Raw genomic sequence first — 27,125 nt, forward strand, 5'->3', positions numbered from 1 at the left:
AAGTTCAAAGTTTTAATCCAAATTTGTACAAGTGTTGGGAAAACCAAACTTTGGCCATAGAAACCTTGCCCTTGCCCTTCCTGGGCCACCGAAGGGACTAGATCACGTCCCAGGTGCCCTGAGTGGCTGCAGATCTTCAGGCAGTACCTCCAGGCCATGCCCTCACACTCCAATTGGCTGTAGCATTTGGGCGGGTCAGAAGCTAAACTGTAGCAGAGTGACTCACAGAGGCTGTGCCCCCTCCTCTTGGGTTAGGGCAGGATTCCCACGTGGATTCCCAGGAGGTGGGACCTACACTACACCGCTACCTCAGTGGGATTACCCGTGGGAGCAGGAATTATCCAGTGGAGATCTTGGAGGCAAGTTCACCTAGGGTTCAGGGTCTGGCTCAAGGGGAAATGGGTCTCCTTTGGGAGTCCAAATTTCCACCTGTCACCATTCCACAGAATGTCACTTTGACGTCTCAGTGGCCAGAGCTTGAGAGAGACTAAGGACTTGCGCCCACTGACCTTTGGATGTCGGCAAATAAGGGGTGGTGCTCCTCGGACTGTCAACAACAGTTCATTGTTAGATGTACTGTCATGGTGCTAGTGAGAAACGGGTATTAGGGGCAGTATATTTCCAGGAGTAGCAACAAGAGATACGAAGTACTGAGCTATTGATCTTAGTAATCTTCTGCTCTAATATCCAAGGCCCCAAAATAGTCACAAATGAATAGATTTCCTTCTCAGTGTATTTGAGACCAGATTATTAAGGAATAGTGAGAAGGTAGGGCTCCAGAAAGAATCCAGTTTTCACAGGTGTGCTTTGTCCTTTCAGCCACCACTGTAGCATTCTAGCCATTGTCATTCTCTATTGGGGCAGCCAGAGGATTAATGGTTTATGCTTCTTTCTTTTCTCTCTCTCTTTACAATACTACTTCAGACCTTGGCAGTAGAGATTGCCAGGGTAGAATATAGTATACGCGGTTATTTTAAAATATGCTCAATAGGCTGGTGAGGTTTTCTTCCTCCCCAATGACTTGCTTTCAGAAGTTGGTGTGAATTCATTTGAGAAAGCATGACATTAAAAAATCACAACCACCAGCTCAGTTTCTTCTTTCCTCCTCATTGGCAGAGAAGATAGCTCAAATTCTATTTTCTTCAGTCTTTCTAACAGTTCGTTTTTTGCTTTAAGGGGATACTGCATCTAACCTGGGGAGTGCTGTTGATGAGCTCATGAGACATCAGCCCACCCTCAAAACAGATGCAACGACTGCGATCATCAAGGTGGGAAGTGATAAGACTGACCATGGGCATGAGAGAGCAGTTAAGGGGGTTTTTAAGAAAAAAAAAACTTGGCCTACTGGAGGTCATTTGGATTCTTGGGCTAGGCCTAGAAGAGGATTATGTCTGCCTTATTTTCTCCATGTCCTTGGGTTGGTCCTTTGTCCCCCTCCCCCAAAAAGTCACTTAAGTATTGTTTTCTTCTATAGGATATTAACAAGTTGCCAGGATTTAGCTTCTATTTGTAAAAGTGTATTACTTTTTCTAATCTTTGTTTCTTGATTTTTTTTTCACATTTAGTATCCCTGCCAATTGCCTGTATATAGTGTATGAGTTCCTGGTGCTTGTGAATTAGGACATGGAGTCAGATTAGTCATGCAGTCACTTAACATCTTTGTGACCCTGAACAAGTTATTTAACTTCAGAACTTCAGTTCCCTTGTTTGTAAAATAGGATTGAGGACTATATTCCAGGAGTGATGTATGATACATACATACATACGTACGTACATGTGTATAAAGTGTTTTGGCAATTCTGTGTATAACACATAGAAAATGCTCCAAAAATGTTAGTTGTCCCCCATTTCTTATTTACTAATAAATAATCCTATTTCCTGTGTCTTTCAGTTACTTGAAGAAATATGTAATCTTGGAAGAGACCCTAAATACATCTGTCAGAAGCCATCAATCCAGAAGGCAGATGGCACTGCCACTGCTCCTCCTCCAAGGTCTAATCATGCTGCAGAAGAGGCCTCTAGTGAGGATGAGGAGGAAGAGGAAGTACAGGCCATGCAGAGCTTTAATTCTACCCAACAGAATGAAACCGAGCCTAATCAGCAGTAAGTGTTCTCAAGACAGGTTCCCTAGTCTTGTGATCTTAGGCATGTCATTTTTGTCCATAAAAGCGAGGATGTTGGTTCATTATAAGGTTCTTCAAGTCCTAAGAGTCTAGTTTTTTCCTTCTTTGACCATTGTGTGTCATTTATGCTTTCATATTTAATTGTATTCGTTGCCTTAGCAAGGTGTCTTTCTTTAAAATTTGTTCATGGAGTTGAATCAATTCACTATATCAAGTTGATGGGCTTTTCTCAGAGGACTTTTCCCCATTGTTGATTTGGTATTTGCATCATTGCTTGTTTCCATAAGTGAGTACGTAATGAAACATTGCATTTTTGAAGCCTATTTCCTAAGTCTTTAAAAATTACAGGGATTTGTTGTTGGTTGGTCTTTGCTTTTGTTTGATTACTATCAGTTTATTCTAGATAAATTAGAAGTCTTTGGAATGGGGCGCCTGGGTGGTTCAGTTGGTTAAGCAACTGCCTTCGGCTCAGGTCATGATCCTGGAGTCCCTGGATCGAGTCCCACATCGGGCTCCCTGCTCGGCAGGGAGTCTGCTTCTCCCTCTGACCCTCCCCCCTCTCATGTGCTGTCTCTCTCATTCTCTCTCTCTCAAATAAATAAATAAAATCTTTAAAAAAAAAAAAAAAAAAGAAGTCTTTGGAATGTACTATATGATTATAACTGGGCACAGTAGATTATTTATTTAAGTTTTGTTTTTACATAAAAATTGACTACCTGGATGGTGAAATGGGGATTGGCTTAAAGACTGCTGGCTGGTAGTGGATAGTCTACCAGGCTCTTTGAGCTTATATTGTTCACATGCAAGGGATGAAACGTAACTTGTAGCTGTAACTCTTAATCACATTCATGCTAGAGGAGGGTGTGATCCCTCTGAACTGTCACGCATTTATCCATTTAATAAGTGTTCTTTTGGTTTATAGATAACTAGTTCTGAGAAAAGCAGGAATGTTTTAGGTGTGGATATGATTGGGTTTGGGCTGGTCTTGAAGGATGGCTTGGAACTTGAGAAAATTATGGCAGAATACATAGAAGGAGCAAAGGCCTAGACTCCAAAACTGATGTGCCATCTTGGAGCTCTAGGAAGTGATGAGCCTGTTGGTATGAGGTTTGTTTGGAGGGTTTCTTTTTCTCTTTTTTTTTTTTTTTTTTTTTTTTTTTGAGGAGATGCATTAACTACTAAATACGTTGCTTTGTTGAGCAGATGTCTTACCCTTGTCTGAGATGGCAACTCTACCTTCATTCTAGCAGCATCTTCTATTTTGATTTGATTAAAATGTTCTCTTTCCGGAAAAGGAAGACGCCTGAAAGAAAGCAAGACTTTATATGCAGAGGAGTCAGAATCTGTGCTTACTTGCCATACCCTTGATTGTCAGCCACCCTGCTGGGATATGGTTTCCTTTCCTGACTACAAGACAAGGGAAGGATTTCTTAAACTTGATGAGTGGGAGGATGGCTTTGAGTGAGGCTGTGCATGTTCATCTGCATATAACTTTTTCTCTACCTGAATATCTTACAGACACCTTAGATCTAATGTGCCCAGATTTTAAGCTGTCATAGTAAATTGACGTTTTCTCACACCCTTGTATTTTTTCACTCCATGTTTTTCTTGGGATATGTGTCACTGTGTTCTATCCATATTTGTCCCCCCAACCCCAAATTATCTTATCTCCTTTTCTATCTACCAAATTCCTGCAAAGCCAGCTCAAATGTCACATTCTTAAAGGAGCTTTTCCTTTTACCTCCAAACGGGAGGTCAGTCTTTTGTGTTCTTCCAGAAGTGTTGTTAGAATTATTCATATATTGTGATGGTTTCTCCCATTAATCTGTATGCTCCTCCAGGGCAGGGACAATGTCTCATTTTACAGTGTATCCTAATTATGGGGGTATAGCTCAGGGGGTAGAGCATTTGACTGCAGTGTATCCTAATTACTTTGTATGTAGCAGATAATCGGTCAGTAAATGTTCGTTTGGTGCTTTGATGGAATAACTCAAGAGCATTAGATGAAGGATTTCCTGAGCCTTAAATGCCAAGAGAGGTGGGTCCTAATGAAACATGAATGAGAATGAAGACATAGTAAAAATGTAGGCACCCACAGCATTAATACTCTACCATAGAGTTAGTCATATGTAGCTTCTAAAGCTACAGAGGATCCTAGTACTTGGTACTCCATGGTATTGATGTTTTCCTATACTCTGCATGGTCTGTGTGTTCATCACTACCTCATTCACATAACATACCTAAGAGTCTCACATATATTGACACATACACTTTCCCACTTCTACCACCTTCAGAAGCCTCGATTGGGTCACTCTGTGGATTATTAAGGCTGGAAGGAAAAGCAGGAAACTGCCTAAACTCAACCTTCATCTCGAAAGCCACAATATATTAAAGGGAGTTCTTTTATCTCCTTATCCCAGGTGGTAGTTATGGTGGGAGTTACTTTGTACTTTGTGCCAGTATGGGAAGAGGCTTATAAAAATTGACAGTGTGTGCCATCCTCTCTCTCCAGAAGTCTTATTTGTATCCCCCAACTCCCCCTCCAATGCAAAATTCTTCAGTGGGACTCCCAAACGAATTCCAGTCTCACATGTCCTCATCTGTTGTCCAGTGCCTTAAATAAACACATGAGTAAATTTTTTCCAATGTTTTTTATTGAGGTTTAATTTCTATAAACTACACAGATCTTGAGATTCCTATTTCTCTACCCTAAAGCGAGGCAGCTACTTCTTTCTTTTCTTTTTTTTTTTTTAAGATTTATTTATTTTAGGGTGAGTGCACATTGCCAGGGGGTGGGCAGAGGGAGAGAATCCTCAAGTAGATTCCCCACTGAATGCGGAGCCCAACACGGGGCTCGATCTCACAACCCTGAGATCATGACCTGAGCCAAAACCAAGAGTTGGACGCTTAACCTACTGTGCCAGCCAGGCGCCCCTACTTACTTTAATCATCATTGAATAAATTTGCCTATTCCAGAATATCCTAAAAATACAATAGATGGAGTCCTATGTGTGTATCATATCTGATATATGTACTTTCTTGTATCTGGCTTCTGTTGTTCAACGTGTTTTTGAGATTCATCCATGTTGTTGCATCTATCAGTTGGTTGTTCCTTTTCATTGCTGAGTAGTGTTTCATTGAATGAATCCACTCTCGTGGATGGATTTTTGAGTTTCCAGGTTTTTCCAGGCTAAAACTATTTTTCTCTTATTTTTTCTAAAATCAGCTTGTATTTGAAAATGGTGTTTATATATGATCTTGAGACGTGGTTTTGTGCTCAATCTGGAATAAGGAAATTCAGGCACTACAGTCTACCCCAAATACATGGAGTTTTGTTCTACATCCAGAGACATTCACAAGTAACTCTAAATACTTGTATTTTGGCCTCTTTTTTCTGCCTTCTAAACTGTTTGATGTCAGTAAAACTGATACTGCTGGGGATGAATATACTTGCCAGTGAGTAACCAGGGCTTTTAGTTGATGCACCGTGGTTTATTTTGTGATGGATTCAATTTACTTTGCCTAACTTAACTGCCTATCCTGAAAAACTTGAAAGAAATGGGATATATAAATCCATGTGGTCTTTAGAACTTGAATAGCAAGTGTCTGGGCTTTAAAGGCAGCAAATGTAGAAAAGCAGTTGTTTCCTGAGTTTTAGTTCACTGGGAGGACTCCTTTGCCAAAGGCAGCTGTGTCTCCTCAAGAGCTGGAAGAAAGACATCCCCCACACCCCACACCCCAAAAATTCCATGAGACCTGTTGTTCTATACACTGTACTATGACACTCAATTGGAATCTTTCTCCTGTACTTCTGATTAAGGGCTCTAGTACCATAAATACACATGTAAAATTGAGTCTGGGAATATGTGTGTTTTAGTGAAAGGGGAGACAGGAAGTTTTTAATTTGACAGTTAAGGTAAATTGTTTTATTCATCATGGGAATGCAGTCTTAACTGTTTCAAAGATGCTATGGGTCCAAGTTTCATATGAAGTTAAGATTACAATTTTTCTTAAAACCAGTTGATAGGGGGATTTCTGCTAGGGAGAGTTTATCATATGGTACTATTCCTGTATGATGTTCTGAGCCTGGAAACCAAAAGATGAGGATAATGAAAAAGTGGTTATTGAACAAATTTGTTCCTAGATTTGGATTAAGAAACTGTTGGTTTGTTTTCTCTCTCGTTCTCCCTAACTTCTATCTAGCAAATGAAGGAAGTACCTTGGTCCCATTTCATGATACTACTTTGGCTCTTTGGTTTCTACAAAGGGACAAGTGTTTAATTTGGGCTAGAGCCACACCTGCACTCCTTAGCTGTAGAGATGGATTTCTGGGTTCTTTCCGAGGAGGTGCAATGAAGCTGGGGTAGATGATTGACGTAAGTAGCAGGGAATGCTGCAGTGGTTCTGAGAAGGAACTTTACGGTCAAGGAAATATTGCAGTCTTGCCATGGAATCATTCCACTCCTGGCTTATAGGTCCTGCCTTTGTACAGAGTTCTTCCCTAAATTCTTCATTGAGAGTGTTCACAATATCCTTGCCAAACCCTAGCTCTGGATATTTCATCACTGAAGCCATTTATGATGCCTCTCCACTAGGTCTAGTCTCCATTTTGCTGTCAGTGCCCTCATACCTGGCAAATCTTTATTTACATCTTATCTTGCTCAGAGACAATGACTGTTAACTTCTTGTGAATTCTCTTGCTTTCTCTCTCCTCCTACTTCTCCCTTTTATTTCTGCCCCTTCCCCCCAAATGTCTTCAAGGGCCTATATCCAGAATGCTCCTTATTAGACTCAAGTTTTGTTCCTTCCTAGGGTTTATCTTGAGGTAGATTTTGTTTCATTTTAAGATATTTTGTGGATTTTCTTTCCTCTGTTTATTTCTTGAAAAAGCCAAGACGGGGCTAAGTGCTACATTTTCTGCAGCTCTGGCATTACTACAGCCTTCTCATCTGCAGTGCAGCATTCAAGTATCTGAAGCAAAAGACCTGATCAGTTTTTGGATAGTTCAGGGACTGTTGTGATACAAGTATTAATTATTAGGAAAGGAGGCCTTGGGTGTTGGCTTCATCTTTGATTAACTTTGTTCTGAATGGTTTGTCAATCTTAAGCATGAATTTTGAACAAAATTAAATTCCATTTCCTGCTCTCTATTATAACTTTAAACCTGATGCAAGAACATGGTAAGATGTTTATTGTATTTGTTTCTTTGTCTAGCTCTTGTCTTCAAGCAAATGTTTCAATAGTCTCTTAATCAAACTGACTTAATTTTTAGTATTTTCATATTGATGAATTCCTCCAATGATAGTTTGCCTAAGATAGGAGTTTCTTTTGAGGTATGTGTAAATGCTGAGTTTGTGAAGGCTTGGTTTTTCCTTTTGTGCTCTCAACCTATCAGGCTAGAAAAGCTAATTTCAGAATTGATTTCAGCTCTTTTTTTTTTTTCCTGTGCTGTATTAAAGACTAGAAGTCTGACTTAGAGAAAGGACCTAGAATTTCATGCTATTTCCCTTTCCTCACTTTGTTCTCTTGCACTGGTATTGTGAATTTGTGTGTAACTCACTCTTTTCTCCCTTAACAGGGTTGTTGGTACAGAGGAACGTATTCCTATTCCCCTCATGGATTACATCCTTAATGTGGTAAGATTCATGGTAGGGCAAACTGAGTAAAGGTGTGTGTTTTTCTGGAAAATGTGTGGGATTACCAAATAGTCTAGTGATTTCCACGTTTATTTTCATTGGGACCCTTAAAGTGTGGATCAGTGGGGAAAGATGTGCAAACCTTGTTCTTTGAGACTGGTTTGCCAAAAATTGGACAACACTCTTCCCTTTTTTTAGATACTCCCAATTTCCTGTTCATTGTTACTATTCACCATTGGAATCCAAACAAAAGAGTGGGCTTTGTTAGGACAACCCAGTATTATGTTCTTTGAATGTGTCCAACATGTATTTTTTCCCATTACTTGCTATTTTTCCCATTAACTTCTCTTTTATATTAAAAAAATAGTAATATGGCTATTTCTTTTAACTTCCCATGTGTTTCACAAGAGAAAAGGGAAGAGTTTGACTTTTCCCAGAATTGTTTCTCTATAAGGGGAAGCCCACGTAGCAATTGTTCTAGCCCACTGAGCACGTCCAAGACTTCCAGAGATGGTTTCTCTTGTGCCTGTGTGTTTCTTGCCCACATTTTACTTTCTTCCCTTAAAAAAATGCTTTGTTTGGTCCAAATCACTCTTCTAGAGTTCTGGCTTTCATTTGCCTTATGAACACATTGAGGGAAAGTATCCATTTTTGCTTACAGGGAGAGGCAACACACTATCATGCAAGAAGCAAATTAAGAGATCAGATCTGATTTTGCCCCTAATTCATGGGTGTGGCCCTGAGCAAGTCATTTATCCTCTCTATTCTCGCAAATTATGTGACTTCAGATGTGGCCAAAAAGGTAGATTGGGAAGAAGTAATTATTCATGTGTGGTGTTTTTGTTTTTGTTTTTATGTTTAGGGTCCATATCGTATCTCTGTCCCTATTTACTTGAGGTTTTGGTATTCCAGAAAATACTGATTTCATGACTACAGGGCTACCCCTGTCCTTATTCCAAGCTGGCCTTTTAGTTCCAGGTGTCAGGCTCTAACTTTTTTTTTTTTAATTTTCATTACCTAGATGAAATTTGTGGAATCTATTCTGAGCAACAATACAACAGATGACCACTGCCAGGAATTTGTGAATCAGAAAGGACTCTTGCCTTTGGTTACCATTTTGGGTCTTCCCAATCTCCCCATTGACTTTCCCACATCTGCGGCTTGTCAGGCTGTTGCAGGTGTCTGCAAATCCATATTGGTAAGAGCTTCTGGCCAAATATTTTCATTTCTTTTTAGGAATAGTTTTGCAATACTTCTGTATACATGTTTTTACTGTGGTCTCCCTTTACTTTCAACTAAAAAATAATGAAGAAATCTGTGGTTATGTACTACAAGTGAATCAAGTGACTAATAAATAGTGTGTCACATTATTTCTCATTGAAAAGTTGAAGTGTTTGTTCATTGTTCCTAGGTTTGGTATATAGTTCAAACATTTGAGTTTATTAGAAGGGATAGTAGATGAAGAAAGTTTTGGAACTGGGTTTATTTTATTGTGTCATCCTCTCACGGATGCTTTTTAACACAATCTGGTATTGTTTAGTCATACAGCTTTTTTCCTTTTTCAAGCTTGATAGTCCTGCATTTTAAGCATAATTGACCTATTAGTTTATTGCTCAAATTTTATCAAAAAATTAAGTGCTTTATTTACTAATAGTGGTAAAATACACATCAAATGATGTTTACCTTTTTAACCATTTTTAAGTGTATAGTTCAGTAGTCCTAAGTACATTCACATTGTTGCACTACCAATCTCCAGAAGTTTTTCATCTTGCAAAACTGAAATTCTATACTCATTAAACAACAACTCTACATTCCTCTCTCCCTCCCAGCCCCTGGTTTATAAACATTGTTCTGCTTTCTGTCTCTCTGAATTTGACTGTTCCAGGTAGCTCATATAAATGTAATCCATAAGGTATTTGTCTTTCTTTGATTGGCTTATTTTGCTTAGCATAATGTCTTCAGGATTCACCCGTGTTGTAGCATATGTCAAAATTTCCTTCCTTTTTATGACTTATTGTATGTACAAGCCACATTTTGTTTATCCATTCATTTATTGATAGACCATGGGGTTGCTTCCATCTCTTGGTTATTTTGAATAGTGCTACTATGAACGCGGGTGTGCAAATACTTTTTCAAGACTACTTTGTGTGTGTGTTTGTGTGTGTGTGTGTAGTAAGAGCGCTTAAGGATCTACTGTCAGCAGATTTCAAGTATACAATATAGTATTAACTATAGACATCAAGCTGTATATTAGATCCCCACAACTTACTCATAACTAAAAGTTTGCCCTTTGACCAACATCTCCACATTTCCCCCAGCCCCTGGCAACCATCATTCTCTCTGGTTTTATGAATTTGACTTCTTTAGATTGCATATAAAAGTATGAGCATACCCAAGACTCCTTTCAGTTCTTTTAGTTGTATACTCAGAAGTAGAATTGCTGGATTATATGGTAGCTCTTTTTTTTTTTTCCCCCCAAGGAACCACCATACTGTTTTCCATAGCAGCTCCATCATTTCACATCATTCCAATCAGCAGTGCACAAGGGTTCCAGTTTCTCTGCATCTTCACCAACACTTACTTTCTTTTTCTTTTTTATTGATAGTAGCCAACCTAATAGGTGTGAAGAGAGATCGCATGGTTTCGATTTGCATCTTCTAATGATTAATGATGTTGAGCATCTTTTTATGTGCTTACTGGCTATTTGTGTATCTTTGGAGAGATGTCTATTCAAGTCCTTTGCCCATTTTTTAGTGGGGTTTGTTTTTTGTTGTTGAGTTGTAGGAGTTCTTTATGTTCTGGATATTAATTCCTTATCAGATAAATGATTTGCAAATATTTTCTCCTGTTTTGTGGTTTGCCTTTACCTCTGTTAATAGTGCCCTTTGATGAACAAAAGGTTTTAATTCTGATGAAGTCCATTTTATCTTTTTTTACTGCTGTTGCTGTGCTCTTGGTGTCAAATCCAAGAAATCATTGCCAAATCCAGTGTCATACAGCTTTTACCCTGTGGCTTCTTCTACATGTTTTTATAGCTTTAGTTCTTACATTTAGGTCTTTGATCTATTTGGAGTAATTTTTTTATATGGTGTAAGGTAAAGTCCAACTTCGTTCTTTGGCATGTGGATATCCAGTTTTCCCAACACCATTTGTTGAAAAGACTGTTCTTTCCCTGTTGCACCTATGTCTTGGCACCCTTGCTAAAAATATTTTGACCATAGATGCAAGTCTTTGTTTTGGGGTTTTATTATATTCTATTGGTCTTATTGTCTGTCTTTATGCCAGTACCACATTTTTTTTTTATTACTGTAGCTTTGTAATAAGCTTGGAAATCAGGAAGTGTGAGACCTCCAACTTTGTTCTTTTTGAAGATAGTTATACCTATTTGGGGTCCCTTGAGATTCTTTTACAAATTTTAAGAGAGATCTTTCTATTTCTCCCCCCCCCAAGCCATTGATAATTTTATTAGGGATTGCATTAAATCTATGAAGCTCCTTCATTAGAGCTGGATTGGGCAGTGATAAGTAATTTCTGCTAAAAATCAGTAATCCAGTTGCATTTGGAAAGTCCGTAATTGTGACATACCTGTATTTAATGTTTTATTTTGCCTTACTCTTTGCAATATTAAGTGCTGTTTATGAGAGAGTAAAAGAGGCTGTGCTTCATCGTTATCCTGCCTCTAAGATACTGTGTGAGAATAGATAGATTTATTTAAAGCCTCAGGAAAGGCACATAATTTCTCCTGTCTTTGAAAGGCAAGTGATAGTATTTTACTGTGAGATTTTTCTGCAGACTCAAAAAGCAATTATAAAGGCCATGTCCTATAATTCTTGAGTTGTCTTATAAAAAAGGAAATTGCCTACCTGATGCCTATTCTAGAATCATCTCTATTTTAGGAAGAAAAAAACAGTTGTAATACTGGTTCACTTCCATGCTTTGGAACCTTGCCTAATATTGCTCCCTGTTGAGTAAAATTTACAATAATCTTATAGTATGGAGTCCTTGCTATAATAGTATTTCAGTTTGGCCATCACAGGCTTTTAAATGAGTGACTTACCACATTTGAAAGCCTCTCACTTGAGAGAAGTAAAGTGTTGCTCTAAAAGGAGGCATTGGGGTATGTCCTACTTGCATTCATATTTTGGCTCTACCATTTACCAGATGGGATTACCATGGCCAGGTTCGAAATTTGTGACACTTGTCTTCTACTTCTTCCATTGTGACTATTAAAGACATGATGTACATGAAGTTCATTGTACATTAATGCTTTAATTATTATTCTTGTTTCAGACACTGTCACATGAACCCAAAGTCCTTCAGGAGGGTCTCCTTCAGTTGGACTCCATCCTTTCATCCTTGGAGCCCTTACACCGCCCAATTGAATCCCCTGGAGGCTCAGTGTTATTGCGAGAACTGGCTTGTGCTGGCAATGTTGCTGATGCTACCCTCTCAGCTCAGGCCACACCTCTACTGCATGCACTCACTGCTGCCCATGCCTACATCATGATGTTTGTTCATACTTGCAGAGTTGGACAGGTAAGAATTGGGGGTGAACAAGTTAGTTTAAAGCCGGCAAAATACATAGGGCACATACTGGGCATCTTAACTATGCTTATTAGAAGCAGTTCTAGGGCGCCTGGGTGGCTCAGTCGTTAAGTGTCTGCCTTCAGCTCAGGTCATGATCCCAGGGTCCTGGGATCGAGTCCCACATCGGGCTCCCTGCTCCGCGGGAAGCCTGCTTCTCCCTCTCCTGAAGCCTGCTTCTCCCTCTCCTACTCCTCCTGCTTGTGTTCCTGCTCTCACTATGTCTCTCTCTGTCAAATAAATAAATCTTCAAAAAAAAAAAAAGTTCTACCTGGGCTAGCTGCTACAAAGAACAGATTTTTCTTTTGGTGGGGGATGCAGGTTTATGCTTCAAGATGCTATCTAGTATTGAATGGAGCACTAGGTGTTATATGCAAACAATGAATCATGGAACACTACATCAAAAATTTTAAAAAAAGATGCTATCTAGTTTCATTTTCCCTTAGTTTTGTTTTTTTTTATTAGAATTTGGGTGACCACATAATCTGTTTTGTGAACTAGACTTTCTTGAGAGTGAAAGTTGAGTTGGAAACCTTGTTGAGTGCTACCTCAGGAATTTGATCATTGCACATGTTTTATTAGGTTATTATAAATAATAGGCATTAATGGGGATACCCGGGTGGCTCAGTCGGTTAAGCGTCTGCCTTCGGCTCAAGTCATGATCTCAGGGTCCTGGGATCGAGCCCCACATTGGACTCTCTGCTCAGTGAGGAGTCTGCTTCTCCCTCTCACTCTTCCTCTGTTCTCTCTCTCTCTCTCTCTCTCAATCAAATAAAATCTTTTTAAAAAAATAACAGGCATTAATTAGATCTGTAGCAGCCACATAGGCCAACTGGGGTATATAGTCACCTTTTTTAGTGGGCAAGCCTGAATTGGGTGCTCATCTGGCCTTATTACTTCCTAATCTTTGTACAAATGCATGTAGGCCTGAGAATGAGATGGCAGGAAGGAAATTCGACCATAGTACATTTAAGTCAATGGTAATTAACAGAGATTAGTAAAGATTACCTAAATATCAAACCCTATGCCTGCAAGCCATGTGAGGTTCCTCTTGTGGTTCCAGAAGGATGGGGAGGGGGGCGGTTGTGTGTGTGCTCACAGTTTTACAACTTTTAGTCCTCAAGTAATCAATTCTAAAGATTAATGATGTAATGTTTTAACACCCTTGTTTTATGCTGTTGAGCCAGGAGTATATTCTTTGTATCAAATTAAATGAAAAGCATGGATATAGGGGCACCTGGGTGGCTCAGTCGTTAAGCGTCTGCCTTCGGCTCAGGTCAGGATCCCAGCGTCCTGGGATCGAGCCCCGCATCGGGCTCCCTGCTCAGCGGGAAGCCTGCTTCTCCCTCTCCCACTCCCCTTGCTTGTGTTCCTTCTCTCGCTTTGTATCTCTCTGTCAAATAAATAAATAAAATCTTTAAAAAAAAAAAAAAAAGAAAAGCACGGATATAAACTATTTAGAAAATAATTCAATTACATAACATAGGTTTGGGATTTATTTTTATGACTTTTTATTAAATGAAGGTGAAATGTTCACTTCAAGGAATTAGATAAATCTAAATATTTATTGAAGTTAAGAAATAAGGGAAATAGCAAGTCCCGTACCACCTAACAAAATTACAAGGCTGTCAATGAATCTGCAAAACTGTTTCTTTAAAAAGAGTTGCCTATGACCATTGCCTTTCGCTTTACAAAAAGCAATGAGAAGAAAATGAGAAGGGATGTTAGATACAGACTGTAAATGTTGCAGAGGGCATCCCAAAGATCAGCTTCTGTTTACTTTGATTGCAGAGTGAAATTCGTTCCATCTCCGTAAACCAGTGGGGCTCTCAGTTGGGTCTGAGTGTTCTGAGCAAGCTGAGCCAGTTATACTGTTCCCTGGTGTGGGAAAGCACTGTCCTTCTCTCCCTGTGTACCCCAAACAGGTAAGGGAATGGTCATCTCTTTATTATCTCTGTTGTCTTTCTTAATAGAGGACTAAGTTCAGTGATCCTGGAGAATTGCTTTGGTCAAGAACAGAAGGCTATTACTAAAGAGTTCAGAGGGTTCCTTGTCTATCTTAATCTATTCAGGCTGCTATCACAAAATATCACAGACTGGATCCTTATGAACAGCAGAAATTTATTGCTCATAGTTCTGGAAGTCTGAGACTACGGTGCTAGCTAGCATGGTTGGGTGAGGGTCCTTTTCTGGGTTGCAGATTTTTCATTGTATCCTCACATAGTGGAAGGGACTAGGAATATTTCTGGAGCATCTTTTATGAAACAGTAGTCCCATTCATGAAGGTTCTACCCTCAAGACTTAAGCACTTCCCAAAGGCCTTACCTACTAATACTATCACGTTGGTCATTAGGATTTCAACAAACGAATTTTGAGGGGACACAAGCTTTCACTCCACAGTATTGTCCTTCCCATTTACCAGCCTAGGCACATGCTTACAGTGTTTGTTATCTTCTGCATCTTTGATCTTATGTCCTAATTCTGTGTCAGCATGATAGGTGTTTAAAATTTGTTAGCCAAATCTAAAGTTGAGTTGGAAATCTTGTTGAGTGCTACCTCAGGAATTTGATCATTATACATGTTTTATTAGGTTCACTTCCCTGTTATAGGAGGGATATTGTCAGCCAAGCAGATTAGGGACCGAGCACAACTTAAGAAATGAGCTATCAGGGTTCTTTTTACTCATGGTTTGTCTTGTTGCAGCCTACCATCTGGGTGTGAATTTGGCCAGGCAGACATGCAGAAACTGGTTCCAAAGGATGAGAAGGCAGGTACGACCCAGGGCGGAAAAAGATCAGGTAACTCCAAGAAACTAAAATCTTAGTCATTAATTCTCTTAAGTTTTATCTCTATGTCTTTATAGGTCTGTTGTGACTATTAAGTTAGCTCTATTGTCTTTAGTCCTCAATTTTTTTCCTTTCATTTTTATTTTAAAATTATTCTCAGTTTCTCTATAAAATGTATATACACAATGGTAAAAATTACAAGTTGTAGTAAAAAGAATCACTTACATTTGTACCACAAATAAACAATATTTTGGAACTATATGCCTAATCTTTTTCCCTAGGGATACATTTTATTAGTGTAGTTGTGATTATCTATCTTAGAGATAATATTTTATAGATCTCTTTTTACTTAACATTAAGTGCCACATAAAGGGTCTGTGAATAACCATTCCCTATTAAGTTTTCTAACATACTATTTTGAAATATGAGTATCTTTTTATATAGTTTTATGCAAATGGAAAATTAATTCCTAGAAATTACTGTATTGAAGGGTATGGCGGGACTCTTAATTTTTGTATGCTTATTTTTCAGAAGTTTAATTTTACTGTTAAAAATGGCAGATGATTGTTTTAAGTGGCTGTGGAACACTTTAGAACCACACTGTTCAATATGGTAGCCACTAGCCACGTGTTGACTGTTGAACACTTGTAATGTGGCCAGTATAACTAAAAAATTGGATTTTTTTTCTTCTTTTGCTCTTCCTCCCTCCTCCTTCCTTCCTTTTCTATCTTCCCACTTGCTCTTTTTTTTTCTTTATTTCCTCTTGTAAGGGGGAGGGTATATTGGGTTGATTTGTGTGTCTGTCTCCCCACCACACAAAAAAAATACTGTGTTGAAGCACTAACTCCCCCCGCAGCACCTCAAAATGTGACTTTATTTGGAAATAGGGTTGTTAAAGATGTAATTAAGATGGGGTGATAGATTGGATGAAAAAAACTGAATTCTTAATTTTTATATAACTACTGTTATTCTGTACAGTTGTTAGAAGGCTTTTAAGTATGTTTAGAACAACTTTGGTATGTGAATGTATTTTTTTTTTTCAACTAAATGGCATGAAATAAATGTAGGTCAGTTATTTTTATGAAAATTTAACGTCTGGGGCGCCTGGGTGGCTGAGTCGTTAAGCGTCTGCCTTCGGCTCAGGTCATGATCCCAGCGTCCTGGGATCGAGCCCCGCATCGGGCTCCCTGCTCTGCGGGAAGCCTGCTTCTCCCTCTCCCACTCCCCCTGCTTGTGTTCCCTCTCTAGCTGCGTCTCTCTCTGTCAAATAAATAAATAAAATCTTTAAAAAAAAAATTTAATGTCTGAATTGAGATGTACTCTAAGTATATTTCATATAGATACCTGTTTTTTTAAAAATCCTGAGTATAAAAATGTAAGCTCAATAATTTTTATATATGATTATATCTTGAAATAAAAATTTGACTATATTGGGTTAAGCAGTATATTAAAAATTATCTGTTTTTACTTTTTAATGTGGCTACTAGAAAATTTAAAATTATATATGTGGCTCACTTATTTCTGTTGGACAGTGCTATTTTTCTGATTACATATTTAATATATTTTTCTAAATTTTTATTTTTATTCTTTCATTTTTGTATATTTTTAAGGTTTTTTAAAATTCCAGTTAACATACAATGTTATATTAGTTTCAGTTGTACAATAAACTGATTCAACAATTCCATACATCACCCAGTACTCATAAGGACAAGTACACTCTTTAATCCCAATTACCTATATAACACATCCCTGACTCCCTCCCCTGTGGTAATGATCAGTTTGTTCTGTATAATTAAGAATTTGTTTCTTGGTTTGTCACTCTCTTTTTTCCCCCATAGCTTGTTGTTTCTTAAATTCCACATAGGAGTGAAATCATATGGTATTTGTCTTTCTCTGACTTATTTTGCTTAGCATTATACTCTCTGGGTCTATCCATGTTCTTGAAAATGGCAACATTTCATTCTTTTTTATGGTTGAATGATATTCCATTGTATGTATAGGCCACCACCACTTTATCCATTCATCAGTCCATATCTTGGCTATTGTAAATAATGCTGCTATAATGCATGTATCCCTTTGAATTAGTGTTTTTGTATTCTTTGGGTAAATACCTACTAGTGCAATTGCTGGATCATAGGGTAGTTCTATTCTTAACTTTCTGAGGAACCTCCATACTGTTTCCCACAGTTGGCTGCACCAGTTTGCATCCCCACCAACAATGCATGAGTGTTCCTTTTTCTGCACATCCTCAACAACACCTTTTGTTTATTATTTGTTTTGATTTGCATTTCCTTTATGGTAATTGATGATGAACATCTTTGCTTGTATCTTTTGACCATCTGTATATCTTCTTTGGAGAAATGTCTTCTGCCCATTTTTTAGATGGATTATGTGTTTTTTGGGGTATTGAGTTGTATGAGTTCTTTACATTTTTTGGATAGTAACCTTTTATCAGATATGTCATTTGCAAATACCTTCTCCTGTTCTGTAGGTTGCCTTTCAGTTTTGTTGAATGTTTCCTTCACTGTGCAAGAAACTTTTTATTTTGATGTAGTCCCAATAGTTTTTTATTTTGTTTCCCTTTCCTTAGGAGACTATCTGGAAAAAAAGTTGCTATGGCTGATGTCATAGAGGTTACTGCCTATGTTCTGTTCTAGGATTTTTATACATTCAGGTCTCACATTTAGGTCTTCAATCCATTTTGAATTTATTTTTGTATATGGTGTAAGAAAATGGTCCAGTTTCATTCTTCTGCATGTTGCTGTCCAGTTTTCCCATTAGCATTTGTTGAAGAGACAGTCTTTTTCCCATTGGATGTTCTTTCCTGCTTTGTTGAAGATTAATTGACCATATAGTTGTGTGTTTAATTGAGGGTTTTCTTCCCTGTTCCACTGATCTGTGTGTCTGTTTTTGTGCCACTGCCATACTTTTTTGATTACCGCAGTTTCATAATATAACTTGAAATCTAGAATTGTGATGCCTCCAGCTTTTTTTTTTCTTTTTCAAGATTGCTTTCACGGTCTTTTGTGTTTCCATACAAATGTTATGATTGTTCTGGTTCTGTAAAAAAATGCTGTTGGTATTCTGATAGGGATTGCATTAAATGTGTAGACTGCTTTGGTTAGTATAGCCATTTCAGCGATATTTGTTCTTCAATCTGTGAGCGTGGAATGTCTTTCCATTTCTTTGTGTCATCTTGAATTTTTTTCATAGGTGTTTTATAGGTTTCAGAGTACAGGTCCCTCACCTCTTTGGTTAGGTTTATTCCTAGGTATGTTATTTCTGGTGTAATTCTAAATGGTATTGTTTTCTTAATTTCTCTTTCTCCTGCTTCATTATTGGTGTATAGAAATGCAACAGATTTCTGTACATTGATTTTGTATCCTGTGACTTCACTGATACGTACAGCAGTTCCAGCATTTTTTAGTGGAGTCTAGGGTTTTCTATATATAGTATTATGTCATCTGCAAATAGTAAAAGTTTCACTTCTTCCTTACTGATTTGGATGCCTTTTTATTTCTTTCCTTTTTTTTTTTTTTGTCTGATTGCTGTGGCTGGGACTTTCAGTATTATGATGAATAAAAGTGGTGAGAGTGGACATCCTTGTCTTCCTCACCTTAAGGGAAATATCCTTAGTTTTTCCCCATTAAGGATGATGTTAGCTCTGTTTTTCATATAGGGCCTTTATTATGTTTAGGTATGTTCCCTCTAAGCTTACTTTGTTGAGGGATTTTTTTTTTTATGATTTATTTATTTTGAGAGAGCATGAGCTGCAGGATGGGGCAGACGGAGAGAATCCTCAAGCAGACTCCTCCCTGAGCATGGAGCCCCATGTAGGGCTTGATCCCAGGACCTGAGGTCATGACCTGAGACGAAATCAAGAATCGAACCCTTAAACAACTGAGCCACCCAGGTGCCCCTTGAGGGTTATCATGAATGGGTATTGTACTTTGTCAGGTGCTGTTTCTTTATCTATTAAAATGACATATGCTCTTATCTTCTCTTATTGATGTGATATATCACATTGACTGAATTTGTGAACGTTGAACTACCCTTGCAACCCGGGAATAAATCCGGTTTGATCCTGGTGAATTTTTTTTTTTTAATGTATTGTTGAATCAGATTGCTAGTATTTTTACTGAGAATTTTTGCATCTCTATTCATCAAGGATATTGGCCTGTAGTTCTCTTTTTTAGTGGAGTCTTTGGTTTTGGAATCAGGGTAATGCTGGCATTCTTCTTTAAAGAGTTCACAGGTGACATCCAGTCCTGGACTTCTGTTTGTTGGGAGTTTTTTGATTACTAACTCAATTTCTTTGCTGGTTATCAGAAATTTTCTATTTCTTCCTGTTTCAGTTTTGGTAGTTGATATATTTGTAGGAATTTATCCATTTCTTCTAAGTTGTCCAGTTTGTTGACAAAGAATTTTTCATAACATTCTCATGATTTTTTGTATTTCTGTGGTTTTAGTTATTTCTCCTCTCTCATGTGATTTTATTTGAGCCTTTTTTTTTTAAACCAGTCTGACAGAGGATTAAAGAACCAGCTCATGCTATCATTGAACTGTTCTATTGTTTCTTTAGTTCTGTATCATTTATTTCTACTCTAATCTTTATTATTTCCTTCTGCTGGTTTTAGGTCCTGTTTGTTCTTTTTCTAGCTCCTTTTGGTGTAAGGTTAGGTTGTTTGAGACTTCTCTTGCTTGTTGAGGTAGGCCTGTATTGCCATGTACTTCCCTCTTAGAACTGCTTTTGCCGCATCCCAAAGATTTTGGACCATCGTGTTGTCATTTGTTCCCAATTACTTTTTTATTTCTTCTTTGATTTCCTAGTTGACTCATTTATTGTTGAGTAGCATGTTCTTTAACCTCCATGTATTTGTGATCTTTCCAGATTTTATGTTGTGGTTGACTTCTAGTGTCATAGCATTGTGGTCTGAAAAGATATGCATGGTATGACTTCAATCTTCTTGAATTTATTCAGGCCTAGTTTTCTGGACTAATATGTGATGTGTTCTGTAGACTGTTACATGTGTAATTATAAAGAATATGTATTCTGTTTTGTTTTAGGATGGAATGTTCAGGATATATCTGTTAAATCCATCTGGTTCAGTGTTTGATTTCAAAGCCATTGTTTCCTTGTTATTTTCTGTTTAGATGATCTGTTGATGTAAGTGGGGTGTTAAAGTCCCCTACTATTATTGTATTACTATTGATCAGTTCCTTTATGTTTGTTATTATCTGTGTATTTGGGTGCTCTTATGAGGGTACATAAATATTTACAATTGTTTCTTGTTGGATTTTCCCCTTTATTACTATAGAGTGTCCTTCTTTGTCTCTTGTTACAGTCTTTGTTTTAAAGTCTATTTTGCCCAATATAAGTATTGCTACTCTGGCTTTCTTTTGACAACCATTTGCATGACAAACATCCCCTCATGTTCCATTTGCAGGTGTCTTTAGGTCTAAAATGAGTCTCTTGTAGGCAGCATATAGATGGGTCTTCCTTTTTTATCCATTCTGTCACCCTGTCTTTTGACTGGAATGTTTAGTCCATTTACATTCAAAGTGTAATTATCAATAGGTAGGTAGGTAGGTATTGCCATTTTATTAACTTGTTTTGTGGTTGATTCCAGAGATTTTCCCTGATCCTTTCTTGTCTCTCTTTCTCTTTCACGGTTTGCTCATTTTCTTTAGTGATATGTTTGGATTTCTTTCTCTTTATTCTCTGTATATTTACTAGTGGTTTTTGATATATGGTTACCATTATATTTGTATATAACATCTTTTACATATAGCAGTTTTTTAAGTTTGAACCCGTTCTTCTCTCCTCCCCGCATTTTAGGGTATGTATTACTATATTTTAAATCCTTTTTTTGGTGAGTTCCTCGATACTGTCACTTTTGGTCTTTCCTTTCCACTCATAGAGTCCTCTTTAATATTTCTTACAGGGCTGGTTTAGTGATCATGAACTCCTTTAGTTTTTGTTTGTCTGGGAAACTATTTATCTCTCCTTCAAACCGAATGATAGCCTTTCTGGATAGAGTATTCCTGCTGCAGATTTTTCCCATTCAGCACTTTGAATATATCATGCCACTCCCTTCTGGCTTGCCAAGTTTCTGCTGAAAAATCTCCTGCTTGCCTTCTGGGTTTTCCCTTGTAAGTTAATGATTTCTTTTATCTTGCTGCTTTTAAATTATTTTCTTTATCACTATATTTTGCAACTTTAATTACAGTATGTCATGATGTCGATGTGTGTTTATTGATTTTGTTGGGGTTTCTCTGTGCCTCCTGGATCTTGATGTCTGTTTCCTTCCCCAAATTAGGGAAGTTTCCAGCTATTACTTCTTCAAATAAATTTTCTGCTCTCTTCTCTCTCTTCTTCTGGGCCTCCTATAGTACAGATGTTGTTATGTTTGATGGACTCACTGAGTTCCCTAAATCTATTCTCCTATTGCCTAAATCTTTTCTCTCTTTTGTTCAGTTTGATTACTTTCCATTGCTCTCGTCTTCTAGGTCACTAGTTTGTTCCTCTGCTTCTTCCATACTGTTGTTTGTTCCATCAAGCGTGTTTCTCATTTCATTTATTCAACCCTTTATCTCTCCTGTGTTGTTCCTTATCTCTGTGTTAAGGGTCTCACTCATGCCTTCCACTCTTTTCTCAAGTCCAGTGAATATCCTCATGATCATTGCCTTAAATTCTCTATCAGGCATGTTATATCTGTTTCACTTAGATTTTTGGCCATGGCCTTAGCTGTTCTTTTATTTGGGATAAATTTCTCTGTCTCTTTATTTTGTCTGCCTCTCTGTGTTAAGAAAGTCAGCTGTGTCTTCTGCTCTTGAAAGTAGTGACTTTATGAAGAAGCAGTCCTAGAATGCCCTGGAGTGCAGTGTGCCCTGTTCACCAGAACATGGTACTTCAGGAGAGTATCCTGTATATTTTGCTTATGTCTTGCTGTTTTGTCTAAGTTACTTTTCCTGTCTCTGCAGCCATTTGCACTGACTCTCTGCCTTTTGTGAGCTGTACTTGCTCTCTAGTGTTAGTGGGACCTAGGCAGGCTAGCTCTGAGGGGCATGTCCACTGGTGAACTTGAAAGCTGGAAGGTGGTGTTAGGAAAATGTGCACTGGACCACTAGTCCTGTGCCAGGTTCCTCAAAACACTGAAGCAGCTAGGGGCATGCCTGGGTGGGGTATGTGAGGATTTAACAGAATTTGCCCTGAGTAGGTGAGTCCTCAGGAGACCTCGTGGCTGTGGTGCACTGCTAGCAAGTTAGGTAGCACTTGTCTGTACAGCCTCGCCTCCTGCAGGGTGCTCTGTGTTAGTGCTGGGGGGCAGGGAGGTGGGGTGGGGAATGGCTCCCACCAGCTCTCTCCTTTTCAGAGAAATCCCCCAACATGCTCCTAAATCAATATCAACAGATCTGTCTCTCGGTTGCCCTCAGCATTGTGTTAAACTGCCGTTTTTATGTTACTTCTTCATACAGACTGCTGTCTCTTTAAGGGTGGTGACCCAGTGATAGTTGGCCCAGTGCTGAGTCGTCTTACTTTTAAAGCTCCAGACTCCCAAGTCCCAGTGGTTTTACAAACTCCTGGAATTCAGCCACTCTGATTTTTAAAGCCAGATTATGGGGATTACTCTCCCCGTTTGAGCTTCTTAGTGCAAGTGCCCGTTTCTCTGCCCTTGCTGTGTGCCCAGCTCCCTCCCTTCAGTGGGCAGCCTCCTTCTGCCTTTCTGACCTTCCTAAACTTTCAGATGCAGCTGCTTCTCTATATTTAGTTGTGGAGTTTGTTCTGCCAGCCTTCGGATTGCTCTTCAGTTTAATGACTTGGATGTGGATGATATCTAGTTGTAAATGTAGGACTGGGTGAGCTCAGGGTCCTCCTACTCTGCCATCTTTCTTCTCCTTGTACAGTGTTTTGGTTTGTTTTTTTTAATTTTTTTAATTTATTTAAGTAATTTCTACACCCAGCATGGGGCTCAGATTCAATGACCCCAAGATCAAGAGTCGCAGGCTCTTCCAGCTGAGCCAGCAAGGCACCCCTGTACAGTGATATTTTAGAAAATAGCTTTTGTGTTATATCACAGTAAAGTTGCAAATTGCAGTAAGCAGAAACTATACACAATTTTCAGACTCTAATGCAACAAACCTAAAATTAATAAAAACTTTTCCCCTTATATTCTGTCTCAAGGAAGAAATAAATTTAATAAACTGTTAAAGAAACAAGACAATTCTGTGTATAAAAACTGATAGGATATGCTTAAAAATTGTATTTAGGTTACTAAACATAGGGGAAATGCTTAAGGAACAGATAAAGGATTTATATGACAGCTAGTTATTATGGGAGAGCGGAGAGAATTAATAAACACAAACCTTTGGTCCGGTTAAATTTGGAGAAAATGGGCCAAACCAAAAATTAGAACTTCATATTTAGTCAAAATAAACCAAATTTGAATCAAGGAAAGAATAAATAATTTACTAAGAAGTATGAATAAAATTAGATTCGGTGTCAAAGAATTGCTTCACCTAACAATCTGGATATATTTTTTTCCAGCAATTTCTTTCACACATTTAAAAAGATGATTCCATTTCCACCTAGTTCTTTTTTAGAACATTACAAAGAAAACTTGGTGATGTGTTTTATTAAAAGTTTGTCTAAATCTGATTATTAGTTATAAGAGCATGCATATCTCCACCAAAAAAAAGATACATCTCACATTCATACACAAAAATCTTAAATGTCATAAAATATATTTCTCCAGTGGCAATCTGTGATGTTTAATTTGAGTTTATTGACAAGCCATATTCAAGGATATTCACCTTGACAGCATTGGCTGGAGGGCAGGGTACACCACGCACATTGTAGTCTATGTGAATGGTGCTCCCTATGTCATACAGTGCCTACGGTTTTGCAGGGTAGCCCTGGGTTAAAACAGTTCATATGCTCCTGCTGGAAGATGTCAGTATTGGCTACCTAGAAGGGCTCCAAGGAGAGGAGCATATCAGTAGTTACGTTTTGTTTTTGTTTTTCCTTTTCAGATTTAGGAAGTTATGGACATTTTTAAAGAGTAACAAGCACCATAGGTAGCTCTTTCTTGTGACTCTCAGGACAGGGAACCAGGTAAGTGATGACTCAACATGGTCTTATTGCTCCCCTCTTATGTCTACAGATGGGGAACAGGATGGAGCAGCTGCAAGTATGGATGCTTCTACCCAGGGCTTATTAGAAGGCATTGGACTTGATGGTGACACATTGGCTCCCATGGAGACAGATGAACCTACTGCTTCAGACTCTAAAGGCAAATCTAAAATCACACCTGCTATGGCTGCAAGAATCAAGCAGATCAAGCCTTTATTGTCAGGTGAGTGATTTTCTTCATTCTATGCCCTTTTCTGGCTTTCAGAGCCTTAACCAGTTCTTAGACAAATTCAGTTGGTATGGTTCTGTTGTTTCCTTTAAAGAACTTGTAAACTTGGGTGGCTCATTTTCAGGTGGTATCTGCTATGTGACAGGCTCTGTACTAACTTCTAGGGATACAGGGATAAGAGACGTGCTTCCTGAAAGCAGTATCTTTAATTCCTTCCTTGCTACTCATTCTTCAACTACTGCAAATGGCTCCTGCTCTTACCATTCCACTGAAATGACTCACCAGTGACCTGTTGCTAAGTCTATTGGATACTCTTCAGTCCCCTTCTCACTTGTCTGCAACATGATAGTCGGCCCATCACCTCAAAATGCTCTTTTCTTGGCTTCTGTGGTATTAAACTCTCCTGCTTTCCTCTTACCTGTTTGGCTACTCCACCCAGTCTCCTTTTCCTTTCTCTGTCCCTTAAATACAGCTGGCAAATGACATGGTTGATTCATGTTTTAATAATGTCATTTGGGCAGCTCTGCGGAGACTACATTAACATGATATAAGACTGCATTAAAGATGTGCACTGATCTTTGTCTTCTTTTGCCACTTTCCGACAACTTAATGTAGAGGAAGGTGAAGACCTAACTCCTGGGAATCTGGAGCTTTGCCCCAAAGCAAGCAGAAAATGGCCTTTGGTGGGGCACCTGGGTGGCTCAGTTGGTTGAGGGTCTGACCTTTGATTTCAGCTCGGGTCATAAGATCAAGCCCCACATCAGGCTCTGTGCTGGGCATAGAGCCTGCTTGGGATTCTCCCTCTCTCTCTGCCCCTCCCCTGCTCGTGCGTACACAAGCGCAGTCTCTCTATAATTAATATTAAGAAAGCCACTTAATAAAATTTTTATGCTTTTCCTAGCGATCTTTTTTCCTTTGGGGATCGTATATTTAATGTTGTGATGAGATAATATATACGATGTTCTTTCCTGGTCTAAGTGGTTAACAGTTTTGCTATTTTTAAAGTTCTGTAGGCATTTTAAGTGATTCTGTTCATTTAACTGGTTCATATTGATGCTTCTACAAAGGTGGTTTCAACTCTATACCTCCTTTAACAGTGTGTTTATCTTATTTGTCTTTCACATTTATTATATATCAAGTGCCAGTATACTTCTCTGTCTCCTGCCTTCAAAAGAGGCATTTATTCTCTGTGGAACTTCCTTTTTGGATTGTCCTATGTAGAAACAAGTCCAGGTGTTTCCCAGGTGGTGTTGGGAGGAAGTGGTCAGTCATAAAAATGTATTGGTAATAATGTTATTCAGTTATAATGAAACCATTCTCAGCATACTCTCATGCCTTATTCTGACTGGGTTTCCAGCATCCTCCAGATTAGGCCGAGCACTCGCTGAGCTTTTTGGACTCCTTGTTAAACTTTGTGTGGGGTCTCCTGTCCGCCAGAGAAGGAGCCATCATGCTGCCAGCACCACCACAGCACCAACACCTGCTGCTCGATCCACAGCCTCAGCCCTCACTAAGCTCCTCACAAAGGGCTTGTCTTGGCAACCTCCACCATATACACCTACTCCCCGCTTCAGGTGAGTTCTACTTGAGATATGGAATCTAACTGGTTCCTTTTCTACTTAGTGGAGAGTGAGCCACTAAACTAGAGGACTTGAAAGGTTCCCTGTTAACTCTAGATGTGTAGCCTACATGCAGTTTAATGTATTTGTCTTGGTTCTTCTTAGTCTAGAATATAGAGATTTTTGAAGTATTTATGATCAAACTGTATTTCAGTAACCTTGTATTTTTTAGTAGGTGAGAACTATCACCTTTTTTGCCTTAGAAGTTTTAATAACCAGACTAGCCAGCCACCCACCTGAATTCCAGTCAGTCTCTTAGTCACTTCAGTGCAATGTTAAATTTTACTCTAGGCAGCTACATGAATTCCCACCGCTTCTGTGACTGCCTCAGAGAAGGCTAAAATTTTGCTTTTTCCCCTCTTTCAGGCTGACATTCTTCATCTGTTCAGTTGGTTTTACATCCCCAATGCTGTTTGATGAGAGGAAGTATCCCTACCACCTCATGCTGCAGAAATTTCTCTGCTCTGGAGGCCACAATGCTCTTTTTGAGTAAGAATCAAGTTGCTTCACAGAGAAGCATTTCTTGGAGTTTGGTCTTTCTGTGTGCCTTAGCAGCACACAACTTTCTAAATCACCTATCCTGTAGTAGTGGGATACATAGAGGCAGCTGTTAGTTGTACCCTTTCACATTCTGGGAACTAGCCATATTTGTCTCAGTCTTCCTTGGAGGGTGGGATTCAGCTTGTCCTAGAGGTGTTTGTAAGGGTCTCTGCTTTTCCTCATCTGGTTTTTAGTGCCAGGTATACATATTTTTTTAATAGACTTACCCTTTTCTATTGTTTCTCTGACTGATAATTTTTCTGCTTCTCTTGATCTGAAGATTCTAAGCAGAGTTTCACTTTTTTTGAAGTAGTTAACATACAATGTTATACTTGTTTCAGGTGTACAACATTGTGATTTGACAATTTTGTACATTATGCAGTGCTCATCACAATAAGTGTAGTTACCATCTGTTACCATACAAAGTTACTACAGTATTATTATCTTTATTCCCTATGCTGTACTTTTCATTTCT

General features: G+C 38.6%; 1 protein-coding gene across 9 annotated transcripts in view; it reads left to right on the forward strand.

The window, feature by feature from the left end:
• Window positions 1-27,125, forward strand: part of HUWE1 (HECT, UBA and WWE domain containing E3 ubiquitin protein ligase 1) — a 162,845-nt gene that overhangs the window by 82,695 nt on the left and 53,025 nt on the right. For 8 of the 9 annotated variants that reach the window (XM_032398204.1, XM_032398211.1, XM_032398209.1 and 5 more), the window contains 10 exons: window positions 1,177-1,268; window positions 1,892-2,103; window positions 7,702-7,759; window positions 8,781-8,957; window positions 12,050-12,295; window positions 14,135-14,268; window positions 15,047-15,141; window positions 24,294-24,485; window positions 25,849-26,065; window positions 26,477-26,599. In XM_032398204.1, coding sequence (XP_032254095.1) covers window positions 1,177-1,268; window positions 1,892-2,103; window positions 7,702-7,759; window positions 8,781-8,957; window positions 12,050-12,295; window positions 14,135-14,268; window positions 15,047-15,141; window positions 24,294-24,485; window positions 25,849-26,065; window positions 26,477-26,599 — 1,546 coding nt within the window. The remainder of the gene's footprint in view (window positions 1-1,176; window positions 1,269-1,891; window positions 2,104-7,701; window positions 7,760-8,780; window positions 8,958-12,049; window positions 12,296-14,134; window positions 14,269-15,046; window positions 15,142-24,293; window positions 24,486-25,848; window positions 26,066-26,476; window positions 26,600-27,125) is intronic. The other variant, XM_032398210.1, reaches the window with a different exon arrangement.

The sequence above is a fragment of the Phoca vitulina genome, unplaced genomic scaffold (genome assembly GCF_004348235.1).
Source record: "Phoca vitulina isolate PV1807 unplaced genomic scaffold, GSC_HSeal_1.0 scaffold111, whole genome shotgun sequence".
In the NCBI taxonomy this organism is placed as follows: domain Eukaryota; kingdom Metazoa; phylum Chordata; class Mammalia; order Carnivora; family Phocidae; genus Phoca; species Phoca vitulina.